General features: G+C 37.9%; 1 protein-coding gene across 2 annotated transcripts in view; it reads left to right on the top strand.

Annotated features, from left to right (window-relative positions):
* ACVR1C (activin A receptor type 1C) overlaps positions 1 to 17523 on the top strand; it is an 83738-nt gene that overhangs the window by 26911 nt on the left and 39304 nt on the right. For both annotated transcript variants that reach the window (XM_025930837.2, XM_025930819.2), the window contains exon 2: positions 8734 to 8964. In XM_025930837.2, coding sequence (XP_025786622.2) covers positions 8734 to 8964 — 231 coding nt within the window. The remainder of the gene's footprint in view (positions 1 to 8733; positions 8965 to 17523) is intronic.

Below are 17523 nucleotides of genomic sequence, written 5' to 3'. Positions count from 1 at the left end.
GGAAAGCTATTTGTCAGTGTCTATTGAGAAGGTCTGATGTTGAAATTCCACTTCTGGGACTCTAGCCTAAGAAAACAAATTTGGTTAAAGATTAATCCACAAACATATTCAGTAAGGTGTTATTTAATTGCAAAAATGGGAAACAACTGAAATGTCTAAAAGCAAGAAAATGCTGGATGTCATCCAGTTACACTAATGGTAGGTCTATGAATGCTGTTAAGTGACTATAAACAAGATATTATAAAAAGCTCATGATATAATGCTAATAGACTAAAAGAGCAGCACTTAAAATTGTGTTTATAGGTAGAATTCAACTATGGAAACCTATATGGAACAGGGGCACCTGGGTGGAGCAGTTGGTTAAGCGTCCGATTCGGCTCAGGTCATGATCTCACGGTTTGTGGGTTCGAGCCCCGTGTCAGACTCTGTGCTGACAGCTCAGGACCTGGAGCCTGCTTCAGATTCTGTGTCTCCCTCTCTCTCTGCCCCTCCCCCACTGGCAGTCTGTCTCTCTATCTCTCTCAAAAGTAAATAAAACATTAAAAAAAGAAAGACTGGAAGATAACATACCACAATGAGAATAGTTACATGGTTGTGAGTCTTTTTATATGTTTGGCCATTTAGCATTCATCTGTGTAGTTTTTCATACTTACCAATTTAATACATGTTTCTTGTTTTTTATCATCTGCATACCCTATTGTAGGTGTTAGGGATGTGATGGTAGATGAGGCAGGAAAGATCCTTGCCTTCACAGAGTGTTCTTTCTAGTAAGGCTGATACAATGAATAGGCTAACTACAGATTTCAGTATATACCAGAAAGGATGGGGAGCAGATCACTTGTCAAAAAGGAGACTGTGAAGATTTCCCTGAGGTGGTGACATTTGAGCTGACACTGAAGAATTAGAAGGAGAGGAAGAATACTACAGCAAAGGGAACCGTGAGAGCAAAAACCATGAAGTGGGGAAGAACTTATTTTCTAGAACTATGAAAAGGAGACCCGTATGTCTGAAGGGCTGAGTTAAAAGAAAGGAGGTTCAAGAAGTGGGAACAACCCAGACCTACTAACCTATAAGGTCACAATCATGACTATGGATTTTGTTTTACTCTAAATATAATTGCAATCCATTGAGCATACCTATTTTCTTAACTACAAGGCAACAACAACAACAAAAACCCAGATTGAGAGGAGAGTTTGATGAGGCACCATTTGAGCTGCCAGCCTAAGCATCTAACTTCTCAAATTAAGTGAGAATTCCATGGGAGGGTGGCAGAGGATACGTGTCTTGCGATCAAGAACACTCTTCTTCTTTGACATGATTGCTCTGATACGGGAGACCCCAAATGAGGTCCTTTTCTTACGTACATGGCTACGAAATCTAAAGCTGGCCAGAGGACTGCAGGAAATGTGCCCTCCCTAAGGAAACAAGGATTTACTCTAAGAGACGTCACACTATTGCCAAAAGCAGTCCTCATGCAACTCTGCCCCTGCCAACCTGCTGCAAACTACTGCCTTGACTTCCCAAGGCAGGAAGGAAAAGGCTGTCCTCTTCCCGGCTCAGAATTCTGCATTTTCATGCTTTCATGGGGGACATTTTAAGAAAATCCACACAAATAATTTTGTCATCCCCCTTTTAGATTAGGTTGTGCCCCTTTATGTTTGCCATATATATATATATATATATATACATATATATACACATACATATATACACATATATATGTATATATATACACACACACATATATATACATATATATATTTATATATATATACACACACATATATATATACATATATATATATATATATATATATATATATATATATGTATATATATACACCATGCTGTAGGAGCTTCGGGGCTAATGTTCTTAATGGTAGTTTTGGAAAAGCCCTCCTTTGAAAAGTGAGCTTCACATTTAATACTATGCTGAGAAGCAAAAAGGTTAACCTGATCATTTTTCTCTGTTAAAAAATTTTTAAGTTGCCCTAAAAGCATTTGACATTATGCCATAGTGCATATCTTTTCTGTATATGGTCACAATTTTGAGGCGGTAGGTAAATAAGTTAATATAATCCTGACCAACTTTAAACTTTGCTCTTTTTATCAGCCATTTAAACGTTATTGGAAAATGTTTTCATTTCCATTTAGTAGAGTCAGATTGCCATAGTTTGGTGTTATTGAATAGCCTTCGGTCTCGCATGCCATTTCTGTGATCCTGTGTCCATCTAATTGAGGGATTAGATAAGACTCTGGGTGTCTAGCCCAATTCAGACCGGCTGTGAACTTTCTCTTCACTTCTGAAAAATCTTATGCCTATGTTGGTTAAGGCATTGGATCATTGTATGAGATAGGACAGGATAAATCATCTTTAATACCGACTGGAGACATTTTGTCAGTTTATGAACTAGTAGGACCCTCCTATCCACTGAACAACCCGTGTGTGAATTTGGGGGTTTAAGCCAATCCTTTGGGTGCTCTCTCTTTTTAGCTAAGATAACGCCGTAGTTACTTATATTGAGAATGGCGACGCGGGCCTAGAGCAGAAAAGCACTGTAAAGTGGGTGGGATCTTTAGAAATCTCCTAATCTGCTTCCTGACCTTATCATCTCTCAGGTGAGGAATCTAAGATGGGGAGAAGTTGTGTTTGGTGGTTTGTGGTCGAACCTGAGGTTTGTGAGCTGAAACCTGAGGTTTATTTAGTGTTGCTTGTGGACTGCGGACATTCAAAATGGCTACTTCTGTAATTCAAAATGTGTTGGGCTCTTCCTGATTACAGCCCCGCAGCTGAGAGTGAAAACCATTCTCCTGGATAGAATCCCTCCTGTTAGAGTTGTTCCATTCCTTCTCAGCTATAAGGATGAGGCCTTCCTGAACAGGGGACATAATTGCCACTTTGCGCAAAGGAACAGTTTCCTTTGTGCCGGGTGTATTCTCATATGTTAGGGGTTCTGACTGTCCTTTGATACAGCCTGGCAAGTAGAATTTCTACAAGTTGAATGTCTGTTGAAAACTCATCTGGTCAAAAAGTTTGTATTCAGATTTCCCATATTTTATGAAGGCAGCTTTCTTTCTCTATTATATTTTTCCTTACCGTGAAGAAAGATAAATTATTTGAAATGACCAAATGAGAAGAAAATCAATGTTGAGAAGGAATAGAAGGGAAGATAGGTCTTTGCCTGATTTCCTTTGACCCTGTCTGGCTTCCCTTCACGTTCACTAGTACTAGTCGTCCTGGTTTTCTTTTCAGATTCAGCATATGGACGAGCTTGACTTGTTCCTTTGTTAACTCAGAAGCCTGCAAATGATGAAAAGATTACATATTCGACCGGTCAAATTTGAGACAGTTTTCTGAATTAAAAAAAAAAAATTGTCTTCAATAGCTTGCTCAAAATTAGGGAAATTGAATCAACTAATGTCTGGAGAAGAGGAAAGGGTATGTGTCAGAAATATGTGTAAGGCATCAGTCAATAGATATTTTAGCATATAGACCCAAAATATAGGCAACCGACTTTTTGAAAACAGTATCCCCTTTAAAATAGCTAATATTTCCCAAACAAATACTTGGCCTTTTAACAAGAATAGCACATAGATACAAATTGATAAATTTGGGTTTTTTTTCTATAGTCTGATGGTTTTTACACTTCTGGACATCAGGGTGTGTTTGCCATCACATGTAAAGATGGATGAAAATTTATTTTCTGGTTGATTAGGAATGTGCACATCCTAGGGTTTTATGTGGGTAACAGATGTCTTGTGAGTAACAGATGTCTTGGCTTTTACAGACTAATTGGCAAAAAGGGGGAAAGGGGGCTTATTAAAGGGGTGGGAGGAGACACAAGAAAAGTGCAATCTTTCTTGTGGGGAAAACTCTAATGGACCTCCTTATTACGGGTAATTACCTCCTTCTTCAACTTCATTTGCTATCCCTTTCCATATGACTCAAGTACATTATAATGGGAAAGTATAAAATAAAGAAACATAAGGCTGGACTGCTGTCTGCTAACAGCCAGATTTATCCTGTCATGGAATATTCTAGTATAATTGACTCAATTAACATCAGTCTTTTAAAAAACAAAATATGAAAGCATAAGTCTAATCACTAAGGGCAGCTTATGTTTCAATTGGCAGCACAAGGGTTCTATGTTGAGGGTGGTTGATATAAATATAATTTAATTATATACCAAATGTGACCATAGAGTGGTTTGGTGGGAAATGAAAAATGCAAGACTGAATATGTTGCATGTTAGATATACGTCTTAGGTTTCTTTTAGTTTGCTGTTTGTGTTCCATCAGTGCTATAGTACTGCCAGTTGACCTGGAATAAATGAGAATATTTAACAGATGTTTGAAGCCATTATCAGCAAATTCTGTTTTGTCGATGTTTTCCATCATGCGCCACTTAAAGTAAGGTGGCATTTACTATGTTGTAACTCTATCACCTAGGTCGGAATTAATCTTCTAATTGGTACCTTTTAATTAAAACTGAAGGAAATTTTTATAGCTTATTAAACATCCAGGGAGTATCCACATTCTTCCTCGATAAGAGCTAGTATCTAATCATTTTTATAAGGAGCTAGTAGTATTTCTAAGAAAAAGTAGCAGTTTAGGTACTTAAATGTTTGTGCTTTAATACAAAACTTAGACGACCTGAAAGGTAAGGTTATTTCTGTAGATGCAAAGCACATGATGACTGACTTTTATTTAACTGCTTGTCTCCTCAGAAAATAAGTGGGTAGAATTTGTTTTAAAAATATCAACTGTATTTTAAAAGGTAATTAGGACAGTACAGATCAACACCTCAATGGTCAAGTGTTAATTATTAATTTCTTTCTGCTGTATTAGAATTGTGTTTGATTCAATTGCTAGAAACCAGTGAGGTAGCAAAATGGTTTGTGTACCTGTCTTTTTAAAAAAATGTGTCAGCTTTGGTAGGGCAGAAACAACATCGCTTGAGTAGTCTGATAACTGCTACATTAATTCAGTCACTTGATCTTTTTGAGCCTCATTTCATTCTCTATAAAATGGAGATGGTGACAACTAACTCCCACACTGTCACTGGGAATTATACGTAATGATAAACACACGTGAAACTAATGTATGCTTAGTTGTTGAGTGCTTTATGGTTGTCTTCACCCGGTGGACCCATATTCCATAGTTAGTTGCCTGGATTTCCAGGCTAGGCTTCTCTTGGAAATAGAAAGTTCATGGAGACTTTGATGAGGACTCTAGTAACAACTGGTTTGAGACTGGGTGTCAGGAGAGTTCTTCTTCCCAACTTCAGCCCCTTAAAATATGAGGGTGAAGAATGACCACAGTGGATTAAGTTTCTTCAACGTCAGCGTTTTCTATATTTTATAATTCTAAATTTCCATCAAGTACAAAATCTTAGAGTCATAAAATGGTGGCACTCTATGATATTTCAAGGTTTTGGGATCCATGGCCCTGACCCGGGTTCATTTTCCGTTTTCAGAAGAAGACACTGAGGCCCTGAAGGTTAAATGTCTTCTCTAAAGTCAATGAGCAAGTTAGTGACCGAGGTAGGACTGAGACCTTCTTTTCCTGAGTTCTGTATCTGGACCATGGCCAGACACCATCCTGCTGTGTGGCTGTCTAGGTTCTAGCCTGGGACGTTAAGAGAAGGAGAGCATTCAACTCACTCCACAGAGTAGAAAGGGATGCGTTTTTTTTGTGATGCCTTTTAAACGGTCTGTACACCCTAGTTCATTCAGCCATTCCTTTATGGATTATGAATGTATTCCAATTGTTACATAATACAACTAGCTTTACCTCCTCTAGTAGGAGAAAGCATGGTCACTAAATGTTTCCATAATGCTTCCTGTGTGCCAGGCATTGTTCTAAGAGCTTTACCTAGATCAATTTATTCTTCACAACAACAGTATGAGGAGGTATATTCTTCTTCTCCTCCTCTTTCATATAAGGAAATGGAGGCACAGAGGGGTCAAGTGATGACCAAAATTCAAAACTAGTATAACTGGGATTTGAAGGCCTTTGGCAGATCAGTCATAGAGGTACTAGAGAGATTCCACCGTCAGAAGACACCTAGGTGGATGGATAGCCATTATATGAACTGTCTTTTATGTAAGGAAAGTGACTTAAAATATTTTTCAAATCACCTGGATTTTATATATCTAGCTCTACTGAATCCTAATCAGTGTGGATTATAAGGTTCGACTGTAGCACATAAATATCAACAAATGAGTATAGTTGACCACTGAACAACATGGATGTTAGGGGCATCAACCCCTCACACAGTTCAAAATCTGCTTAACTTTTGAGTCTCCAAAAACTTAACTACTAATAGCCTACTGTTGACTGGAAGCCTTACCAATAGCATTAACAATTAACACATATTTTCTTTATGATATATATTATATACCATATTCTTACAGTAAAGAAACTACAGAAAATAAAATGTTAAGAAAGTCATTAGGTGAGGATGCCCAGGTGGCTCAGTCGGTTAAGTATCTTACCCTTGATTTCGGCTCAAGTCATGATCTCGTGGTTCGTGAGTTCAAGCCCTGCATCGGGCTCCAGGCTGATGGAGTGGAGCCTGCTCAGGATTCACTCTCTTCTCTCTGCCCTTCCCCATTCTCATCCACATGACTCTCTCTTAAAATAAATGAATAAACATTTAAAAATTAAAAAAAAATCATTAGGAAGAGAAACTACACTTATAGTACTGTACTGCATTTTAAAAATAATTTTTTTTAATTTAGTTTATATATTTTGAGAGAGAGAGCAAGCATGAATGGGGGAGGGACAGAGAGAGAAGGAGAGAGAGAATCCCAACCAGGCTCCTCACTGTCAGTGCAGAGCTTAATGAGGGGCTCAAACTCATGAACCATGAGATTATGACCTGAGCCAACATCAAGAATTGGATACTCAACTGACTGAGCTACCCAGGCGCCCCAGTACTGTACTGCATTTATTGAAAAGAAATCCATGTATAAATGCACCCGTGCAGTTCAAACCCATGTTGTTCAAGGGTCAATTGTGTATTTATTTATACTAGTCACCCCTGGAATAAATGGAGGAGTGAACTATGTGCTTGGTGCAACGTTGGTAACAAAATTGTATTATGACTGTATTTCTTTTAGCCCATAGTAATAAAAATGTTTATAGAGAGGGTATCTTGCCAATCAAGAAAGAGTACCAAAGAAGAGATAATTTTTGCTTTTCAGTATGTAATTTGTTCTTTCTTACACACCCAGTTATGAAGGAATATTATCCATATTTGTTTTTATATTGGTGTTTGAAGTTGAGGATAAAAATTGTCATTTATGTATCAAATACTGTGCAGTTAGGAAATTAGCTACAATTTCAGCAATTAGCAATTTAAGGTCTTTAGTTTCAGTAAAAATGATTTTATTATAAAATTTGTTACATTCAGATAATTGTGGGGAACAGTTATAATTTAACAAAAAGCTCATTAGAGTAATAATACAAAAGCCTTATTTAGTATTGTACTATTTAAAAACAGTGTAATTAAATAAAATTTGAATAAATTGTCACAACCACTGAACTTCATGGTGAGAGATACTTTACATCAGGACAGAAAAATATGGCACCACTTTGAACATGGGAGTAAATGTGTATGTGAGAGGTGGATGTGTGTGTATGTGTGTGTGTGTGTGTGTGTGTGTGTGTGTGTGTAGTAAGTGGGGAAGAGTGAGGAAACTTGTGCAGTGAACAGATTAATTTAGCAGAGTCTCAGTTTTGAAATTTTATTTATGTAGATATGTTAAATTCTACTGTTGATGTGTTATGTTTTCTGGAATAGGTGTGTTCATTAAAGAGAAGTGCCTGAAGTCATGGTCTGTGTTCAAATGACTCTTCTTTTGACATGTATTTCTTAGCCAAGAGGGGAAGTATAATGGCTCATCAGTGCCTTAAAGGTACTGTGGCAATAGCAATAATATTAAAATATCATCAAATATAAATGTAAAGGATCACACTATTATTTTTAGAGTGGTAGATTTCTTTTTTTTTTAATTTTTTTTAATGTTTATTTATTATTGAGAGACAGAGAGAGAGAGAGCATGAGCATGGGAGGGACAGAGAGAGAGGGAGACACAGAATCCAAAGCAGGCTCCAGGCTGTGAGCTGTCAGCACAGAGCCTGACGTGGGGCTTGTACTTGGGACTGGTGAGATCATGACCTGAGCTGAAGTCGGATGCTCAACCGACTGAGCCACCCAGGTGCCCCAAGAGTGGTAGATTTCTATGGTTAGGTTTGTGTTTTGCACATGTACTTGAATGTTTAAAGGAGAAAGGGTAAATGAACAGAGCACAGTGGATGTTTGGTTACACAGCTCTCTGACCACACTTTACAAGAGATGCTGGACAGTCCCCCTGGGTTTCTGTGTTACAGTATCCTAGCATTTCACAGGAGCTATTGACTTAGGAATAAGCCAGTTGGGTTTAAGAAGGTGGGATTTAGACCGTGGACAGTAAAATGATTTTAAAATATAGTCGCAACTGAATAAATTCACAAAAATACAAGTAATAATAAAGGATGATTTGGGCCTCCTATTTAATAAAACACATGACTGAGAGGTACTAACAGTGGGAGCATGTGTTTGCCCAATGCTGTTCATTTAAACCCTACCTCAATTTTCATTAAGATTGAACTCTTGTACTCAAGTATTATGAAATAAATTTGCATGATGTTTTCTGAATCTTCAAGCTTTCTGCCTTACACTTCCAGGATTGAAGTGTGTATGTCTTTTGTGTGACTCTTCAAACTTTACCTGCCAAACTGAAGGAGCATGCTGGGCCTCGGTTATGCTAACCAATGGGAAAGAACAGGTGATCAAGTCCTGTGTCTCTCTCCCAGAGTTGAATGCTCAAGTCTTCTGTCATAGTTCCAACAATGTTACCAAAACTGAATGCTGCTTCACAGATTTTTGCAACAACATAACACTGCACCTTCCAAAAGGTAAGGCATTTATCTTTGTTCATCCCAAATGTAATTTTACTATCAGGAAATTAGAAGCCTGGTAGAAATCAAACTGTTGGATGTTTCTTTAAATAAGAAAATCTGTTTTACAGTTCCCTCCTTATTTGACTGGTAATATTCTCTAGAGCACAGCTGAGGTTGATTTTTTTTTTTAATTGCACAAGACTGTCAAAACACTGACAACAGCATAACAATTGTGACGTTTGTCCATGTGAGTTGTATTTTCAGAAGTGATTAATGGACCTAAAGTAAAATGTCCATTTGTATGGATTCTTGTAAAGGAAAGAAATTAAAATGTATACCAAGAAAAAAAGAGAAAAGAGAGCAAAACTAAAAATAGTAGATTGCTGACTTCTATGGAGACAAAATCTTTTTTCATGGGCACCTTCTGCGTATCTTCTTTGCCTGCCTGCCTGCACTCGAGAGCAAGCACTCATGAGCAAGAAGATGGAGGTAGAATGGAATGTAACTCTTCATTATTGTGCACATATATTCCTGCCTTTTCCCCAATTTCATGGTGTTTTCTCCTAATTTACAAGACAGAAAATCTGAATCTCGTCTTTTATCAGCAATGTGGAATCTGCAACTTTGGGGGATATTAAGGGGCAAGTCATTAAAACCACAAGCCAATTTATGACATGAAAATGTTCTGTAGTGGATTTTCTTTCATATTTATCAATTTGGTAATAATTCAGTACTTACTGATGTGTTTATATCTACACGCAGGTATATAGTCTTCCTTACAAAGCAACATGTTAAGGTACTGTTATGCAGCCTCAGGTGTTCCTGTATCACTATATCGATATTCTACTGTAGTATTTTTAACCCGTTTTTTTTTTTTGTATAAATTCACTGTCCCCCTTTTTTACTGAAGGACATTTATTTGATGTGGAAACTTGGCATCACTACCACAAATGAGAAGCCAGTTTACTTAGTGTAAGCAAAAGATAACTATGTACTGTAGTACAGCTACTGTATTTCAGTTAGGTATTTTGTATTTCTTTTTGTTTAAAAGAGAGAAGAATGTGATGTTATAGACATACTGGCCCCAAATGAGGCTTTTTGATAATACAGAAACACTGAGAGAACTAGAGAGAAAATATCATGTGATTCAATGTTATTTAAATCGTGTTTGCTGACCACTCCAAGTCGGTTCAAGAACCCTTAGAATCATTTCTGAGGGACACGTGCCACCACTGGTATTTGTCGCACTCTTTGGGAAACACTGTTCTAGAGCTTTATCCTATATACTGCAGAAGAAGCCATACTTGGCATATTTCATCCCCAAGGCTACTTGCAGTCTTGATTTTTTAGACCACATTTATTCTCTCTGTCTCAGGTTCCATAGACATCCTTGATTTGCTGGTGATCTGGCATCTATGCTGGGTACTTTTCTTCCCTTAGACTTTCTCCCATGGTTATCTGTGGGCCCAAGACACGCTGAAGTGAAGTGAAGGCTCCCTCTACCTTATGCTGTCTTCCCATGACCAAGATCCAAAAGATTAAGGACGGGGAGGTAGGTCTCTGCATTAGCCTGTGGCCATGGCATCTTTGATATGTCTTCCCAATATTGAATTACCCACAAGACCAGGTTCTGCCAGTCAGAATGGGCACAAGACAGTATTTTGACAGCAACAAATGGTCTTCGAGGATAACCTGGTTCATGTGCAGTTGGGCAAATTAAGGATACTTAGTGCAGCTAGAATGTAGGTCCTTTCCAGCCCAACTATAAACTCTGCGTAACTACCGAGAAGCTTATGTTCCACCCTCAAGTCCAGGTAGGAACCAGTCTGTTTCAAAAATCAATGTTATTGAGGTACAGTTGGGATATAATGAAATGCACACAATTTGATTGTATGGTTTGATGAGTTTTGACACACACATACCCCATGTAACCACTATCACATTTCCATCGCCTCAAAATGTTCTCAGTCAATCCTCATTTTGACTAGGGCTAGACGACTGATCTCTTTTCTGTCAGTGTAGACTAGATTTGTTTTTTCCCAGAGTTTCGCAAAAAAAGGAGTCCTTATGGAAGATATTGTTTTGCATTTGGCTTCTTTCACTCAGAATGTTTTTGAGATGTATTCATGTTGTTGGATGTATTAGTAGCTTGTTCCTTTTTTACTGCGGGGTGATATCCCATTCTATGGATCTCCTATGGCTGTTTTACCTGTTCGCCTACTGATGAGTATTCAGGTGTTTTCCATGTGGAGATTGTTGATAAAGGTGCTGTGAACATCAATGTACAAGTTTTTGGATATGTTTTTTTTTTTCTTGTGAGAAAATATCTAAGAGCAGAATTATAGGATCATATGATGAGTATCTATTCATTTTACAAATATTATCTCCCAAATAGTTTTGAAATTGTACAGTTTTACATCCCCAGCAGAGATGTATGATGATAGTTCCATTTGGTCCATACTTTTACAATCATGTGTTACAATCAGTTTCTTTTTAATTTTAGCTATTCAAGTGATTGTGTAGTAGTATTTCATTGAGGTTTTAATTTGCATTTCCCTGACAGGTAATGGTGTTCAATTATTTTTATGTGCATATTGGACAGTTGCATATCTGCCTTTATAAATGTCGAATCTTTCGCACATTAAAAACATTGGGTTACCTTCCTATGGTTGAAAGTAAAGCTTCATTATATATATGGAAACCAGTCCTTTATCAGATGTGTGTATTCTGACTATTTTCTCCCATTCTGTGGATTGCCATTTTGTTTTCTTGAATGTGTCTTTTGCAGAGTAGATTACAAACTGATGGATTATATATTTTTATTTTTATGTTCCATATGTTTCACGTCCTAATTGAAGAAGTCGTTATGCAAAGTTCATAAATATTTTCTTTTACGTTTCTTCCAGAAACATAATTTCTTCCAGAAATTTTAACACTTCAGAATCATTTAGGCCTGCATCAGTTTAAACTTAATTTTTCTTACTCTGTGAGGTTTAGGTGAAATTTATTTTTTTATATAGAGATGAAGTTTTTCCAGCATCATTTGTTGAAAAATCTATCCTTTCAATTACTTTGGCACTTTGAACATAAAATGACCATATATATGTGGGTGTATTTCGGGCCTCTTTATTCTGTTCGAGGGTTATGGATGTCTCTCTTTATATCGCTATTAAACTTCCTTTATTAGTGTAGCTTTGTAGTAAGTATTAAAATCAAGTCGTGTGACCGCTCCAAATTTGTTCTTTTTTAAAATTGATTTGGATCTTCTGAATCCTTTGAATTTGCATTTCCATTTTAGAATTGATTTGACAATTCTTACAAAAGCACATGCTGAGATTTTTATTAGATTGAGTTGAAGATATAGATTATGTGAAGAAAACAGTCATGTTAACAATATTAAATCCTTTGATCCATGAACATAACATGTTTCCTCATTTATTGAGTTTTTCTTCAGTTACTCTTAGCAGTGTCTTGTGCTTGTCAAGAAACAGGTCTCATGTGTATTTTCTTGAATTTATCGCTAAGTAGCACATGTTTTTGGATGCTATTTTTAATATCTCGATGTTAATTGTTAGTATATGAAAATGAAATTAATTTTGTATATTGACCTTATTTCCGACAAGCTTGCCAAAGCACATTATTTTAGTGCTAGTAGCTCTTTAAAAAATTATTTGGCATTTTCTACATACGCAATCATCTTATCTGTGAATACAGACAATTTTGCATCTTCTATTCTGATCTGTTTGCATTTTATTTCTTTTTCTTGCTTTTTTGCACTGGCTAGGACCGCTAATACGTTGACGAATAGGAGTGGTAAGAGTGAAGATCCTTGCCTTTTTGGTCGTAGGAGTGAATGTTCTTTTACCATTAGGTATGAGTAATGAGTATTGAGTATTACTCATTACCACTCTCTCTTTTACCATTAAGTATGATTTTAACTGTAGGTTTTTGAGATTCCTGTTATGAACTGATGAAATTTGCTTTAATTCCTAGTTTGGCGGAGGTCTTTTTAATCCTAAATGAATATTAATTTTTTTCAAGTATTTTCTTGAATTTCTTGAGATTATAGCAAGATTTTTCTTCTTTATTTTTTTTTTTTTTTTTAGTTTTTTTTTTTTTTTTTTTGTTTTTTTTCAACGTTTATTTACTTTTGGGACAGAGAGAGACCGAGCATGAACGGGGGAGGGGCAGAGAGAGAGAGGGAGACACAGAATCGGAAACAGGCTCCAGGCTCTGAGCCATCAGCCCAGAGCCCGACGCGGGGCTCGAACTCCCGGACTGCGAGATCGTGACCTGGCTGAAGTCGGACGCTTAACCGACTGCGCCACCCAGGCGCCCCAAGATTTTTCTTCTTTAGTCTATTGATGTGATGGATTACATTCATTGATTTCCAAATATTACTTATAACAGGGAAGATACGTGTTGTCTCGCCAGTAATTAATATGTCTACAAAAAATGCTCTGTGACATTTACTCAATTCAAATTTCTTAAACTAAGAACTTTTTGCTTTTAGCGACATTGTATGGTAAATTGACATTAAATTGAATAGGATTGTATACGCAGGCATCTTGGGTCGGGTCGTTCCGTCTGTGAGGCAGCACCAAACGGTTATTAGCTGTATTTGGAGCAGCAGCTGTTTGGAAAGGGACTTCCAGGCTGAGCACTGAACACAGGCCGTGCCAACAACGCCAGTGTTCTCGTGTCATCAGTGAGCGTGATTGATATCCCCTGCTCTGGCTAGTAGGGATTTGTCCATTTCAAATCTGGTTACATATACATGAAATGTATAAAAGCACTCTGAAAAATAAGCAGTGTGACATTTCTACGGTGTTAGTGCTCTACATCACATTAACGGGCAAAATGGGGAAGAAAACGTACAGAGGTGACCAGAAGAGATACAGGAAAATCTGGACTTCCCTTTTTGGTTCCTCTGAAAGTGAAGCGGATCCTTGGCTCTTTGGTTCTTTCACCCAGCACTCCAGACTATGGGGCCGTTTCTGGGTAGTGACTTGATTTAGGTGTAGTAACCAAGGTTTGTGATATTTCAGTTGATGCTCTTCTGTGCTTAAGTCCTGTAACAATTGGTCTCTTGCTTTGTTTCTTTGTGATAAAATTCCTGCCTTGAACACAGACCTGGACTTTTTCTCTCTCCCTTCCTCCCTCTGCTTGTGCGATTGTAACTCAGCAATTGGAGAATTATAGGCGCTCGCTCTTTCCCTCCTAAAAATCCTTTTAAAGTGTTTGGCTCTAATTCCTAAAACCTTAGACTAGTGGCCTTTTTTTAAAGTTTATTTATTTTATTTTTATTTATTTTTTTAATGTTTATTTTTGAGACAGAGAGAGACAAGGCATGTGTGGTGGAGGGACAGGGAGAGAGGGAGACACAGAATCCGAAGCAGGCTCCAGGCTCTGAGCAAGCAGTCAGCACAGAGCCAGACGCGGGGCTGGAACCCACAAACTGTGAGATCATGACCTGAGCTGAAGTTGGACGCTTAACTGACTTGAGCCATCCAGGTGCCCCAAGTTTATTTATTTTATTTTTGAGAGAGAGAGAGAGAGAGAGAGAGAGAGAATTCAGGCGAGAGGGGGAGGGGCAGGGAGAGAGGGAGAGAGAATCCCAATCAGGCTCTGCACCGACAGGGCAGAGCCCAACGTAGGGCTAGAACTCGGAAACCTTGAGGTCATGACTTGAGCCGAGATCAAGAGTCAGATGCTTAACGGACTGAGCCACCCAGGCACCCAGACTAGTGGCTTTTATACATGTTTCCACTGAGACACACAGAAAGAAATACATTTTATACAATTTCCCCCAACCTGAATGCAAACTCTACTGAAACAAGACTTTTACAAAATATTCTTACCCTTCCTGTGAGGTACCCTATGCATTTTCCTCAAGTAAAAACGCTGGTCAGACCCTACTAATAGGTTGTTCACAGTTCAAAAAACACCACTTTAGTTGGTATTTGAAAATGTGGTAATTTAAAATGGAGCAGGGACACTTATTATTTTAATTTACTAGTACAAAAATCTATTAAGAATCTAATTACTGTTTTAATCTCAAATGTTTTCCTTCTGGGGCGCCTTGGTGGCTCAGTCGGTTAAGTGTCTGACTTCGGCTCAGGTCATGATCTCGCGGTCCGTGAGTTCGAGCCCCGCGTCGGGCTCTGTGCTGACAGCTCAGAGCCTGGAGCCTGTTTTCAGATTCTGTGTCTCCCTCTCTCTCTGCCCCTCCCCTGCTCACACTCTTGTCTCTCAAGAATAAATAAACACTTGGGGCGCCTGGGTGGCTCAGTCAGTTAAGCGGCCGACTTCGGCTCAGGTCATGATCTCACGGTCTGTGAGTTCGAGCCCCGCGTCGGGCTCTGTGCTGACAGCTCAGAGCCTGGAGCCTGTTTTCAGATTCTGTGTTTCCCTCTCTCTGACCCTCCCCCGTTCATGCTCTGTGTGTCTCTCTCTCTCAAAAATAAATAAACGTTAAAATTTTTTTTTAATTTTTTTTTTCTAAATGGCCTTTAAAAATCTTTTACCCATTCATTTTTTATACTAAGTTGTATTAGATTTAAGTAGAATTAATTTAGATCATTGCAAGCAAGATTGACTTAGATCACATTAAATTCAATCATTTGCCCTTAAAAAACACTTTCTCCTGTGACACTGCACATGGGTTTAATTTTTAGGAGTTAATCATACTTTTTTTTTTATAGAAACAGTTTTATAGTTTGATGGAGATATAATATTAGAAAACTTGCTTCCCTTCCCTGAAGCTTATTGAAGCTGGTATCTTTGATGTCACTGGAGTGACCTTCCAAGTTCAAGTATTATCACAAATATTTAGAGGCTTTTTTTTCCCTATGTAAAACTTGAAAGGCAACATCCATTTCCAAAAACAGCCATTTATTTGACTAGTACTTTGAGTACATTTCTACTAACAGCAAATATGTCATTATTTTTACAAAACAAGTGTAGTACTGAATATTTAAAAATTAAATATAGATTGTGCAAATCAGTTAAACAAGAGAAACATATACTTTATGTAATGTACCCTGTCTAATGTATTCTTCTTGTTTATTTTTAGACCAGATAAGAATAGCTACCTTCAGTTCCAAAAATATCCTCTTTCCTTTCTGGATGCTACTTTTCTTGTTCTGACTCCAGACTCCAGCTCTGACTTTAACTTAGTACTCCCAGGCTTCAGGAAACTTCTTGCCTCATAACTCCTGCAGATTGCCCACTCTCAGCTTCCTCTGAATTTAGGAGAGAAGCCACTGAGTGGGAAAAATTTACCTTTGAAAGTAAATGATACGGGGTAACTGGCTCAGTTGGTTAAGCATCCCACTCTTGATTTTGGCTCAGGTCATGATCTCACCATTCATCACCAGCCCTATGTTGGGCTCTGTGATGACAGCTCTGAGCCTGCTTGGAATTCTCTTTCTCTACCTCTCCTGCCCCTCCCCCATGCATGTACATGTGTTCTCTCTCTCAAAAAATAAACATCTTTAAAAAAGTAAAGAGTAAATTCTTAACTCTTCAAGAATATTTCTATTTCAAAAATAAAAGACTTGTTGACACAAATTGGTGTGCCCTTGGTGGGGGGGGGGGCACTGGGGGATCCAGGTATGGCACACAAACAATAATAGATGAAAAAGTTCCATTCACATTATATATGTATGTACAATGGGTGTATGTACGATGGGTTTGATCTGGGAGCCTTCTAATAAGTTCTCCTCACTTTTCATAATTCCTTCCCCGAGTCTGTGTGAGCTGGGCCTTCTGTATCTCTTCTCCATGCCTCTTGAAATCTTTCCCCTGTTATTTCCTAATGTTTGCATCTGATAATTTTAATATCTACAGTTTCTGCGAGTTTGAATGTGCTAGGATTTTATGTTGCTGACTCATATTTTGATGGCTACTTTCCTCATGTGTTTTGTGATTTTTGAATGTGAGCTCAGGTTTTGGGGAACCTTATGTGGAGGAAATTTTTGGAGCCTGTATTTAAAATATGTTCCTCCAGGATGAGCACTGAGTGTTGTATGGAAACCAATTTGACAATAAATTTTATATATATATATATATATATATATATATATATATATATATATAAAATATATTCCTCCAGAGAAGATTTACATTGGCTTCCACTAGGTATCTGGAGGTGTTACCAACCAAAACCCATTCAATGTTTTGATTAGGTTTATTTTGGCCAACATGTAATATGAATTAAGGCTCGAAGCCTGCCTATGGTACACACTTGGGGTAAGAAACCCTTGAAGATGTTTTGCTATACCAAAGTCAAGGTTGAGACAGACACATAGAGGAGCATACACCCTGTCTTTGTCTGCAGAACACTGTTTTATTTTCAATTTAATGCCATTCATAGTTGCCTGATTTATATGAGGGTCTCTGATCTGGCCCTTCCCTGTCTCAGGAACCAAGTTTTATCTCCTGATCTTGTGCTACAATCTGGTAAACTAAGCGTGTAACCACCAGGAGCTGGCAGATGCTTCCAGGGTAAATAGCAGCCCAAGTGCTCAAGCGCCTCTTTGGATTTTCACTTTATTTGTGGCTCTGAGCAAT

Source organism: Puma concolor, chromosome C1 (assembly GCF_028749965.1).
Source record: "Puma concolor isolate L17-30 chromosome C1, mPumCon1.1.hap2, whole genome shotgun sequence".
Taxonomy (NCBI): domain Eukaryota; kingdom Metazoa; phylum Chordata; class Mammalia; order Carnivora; family Felidae; genus Puma; species Puma concolor.
Note: the sequence above shows the minus strand (reverse complement) of the source record. Positions and strands in the feature narration are given on the sequence as shown.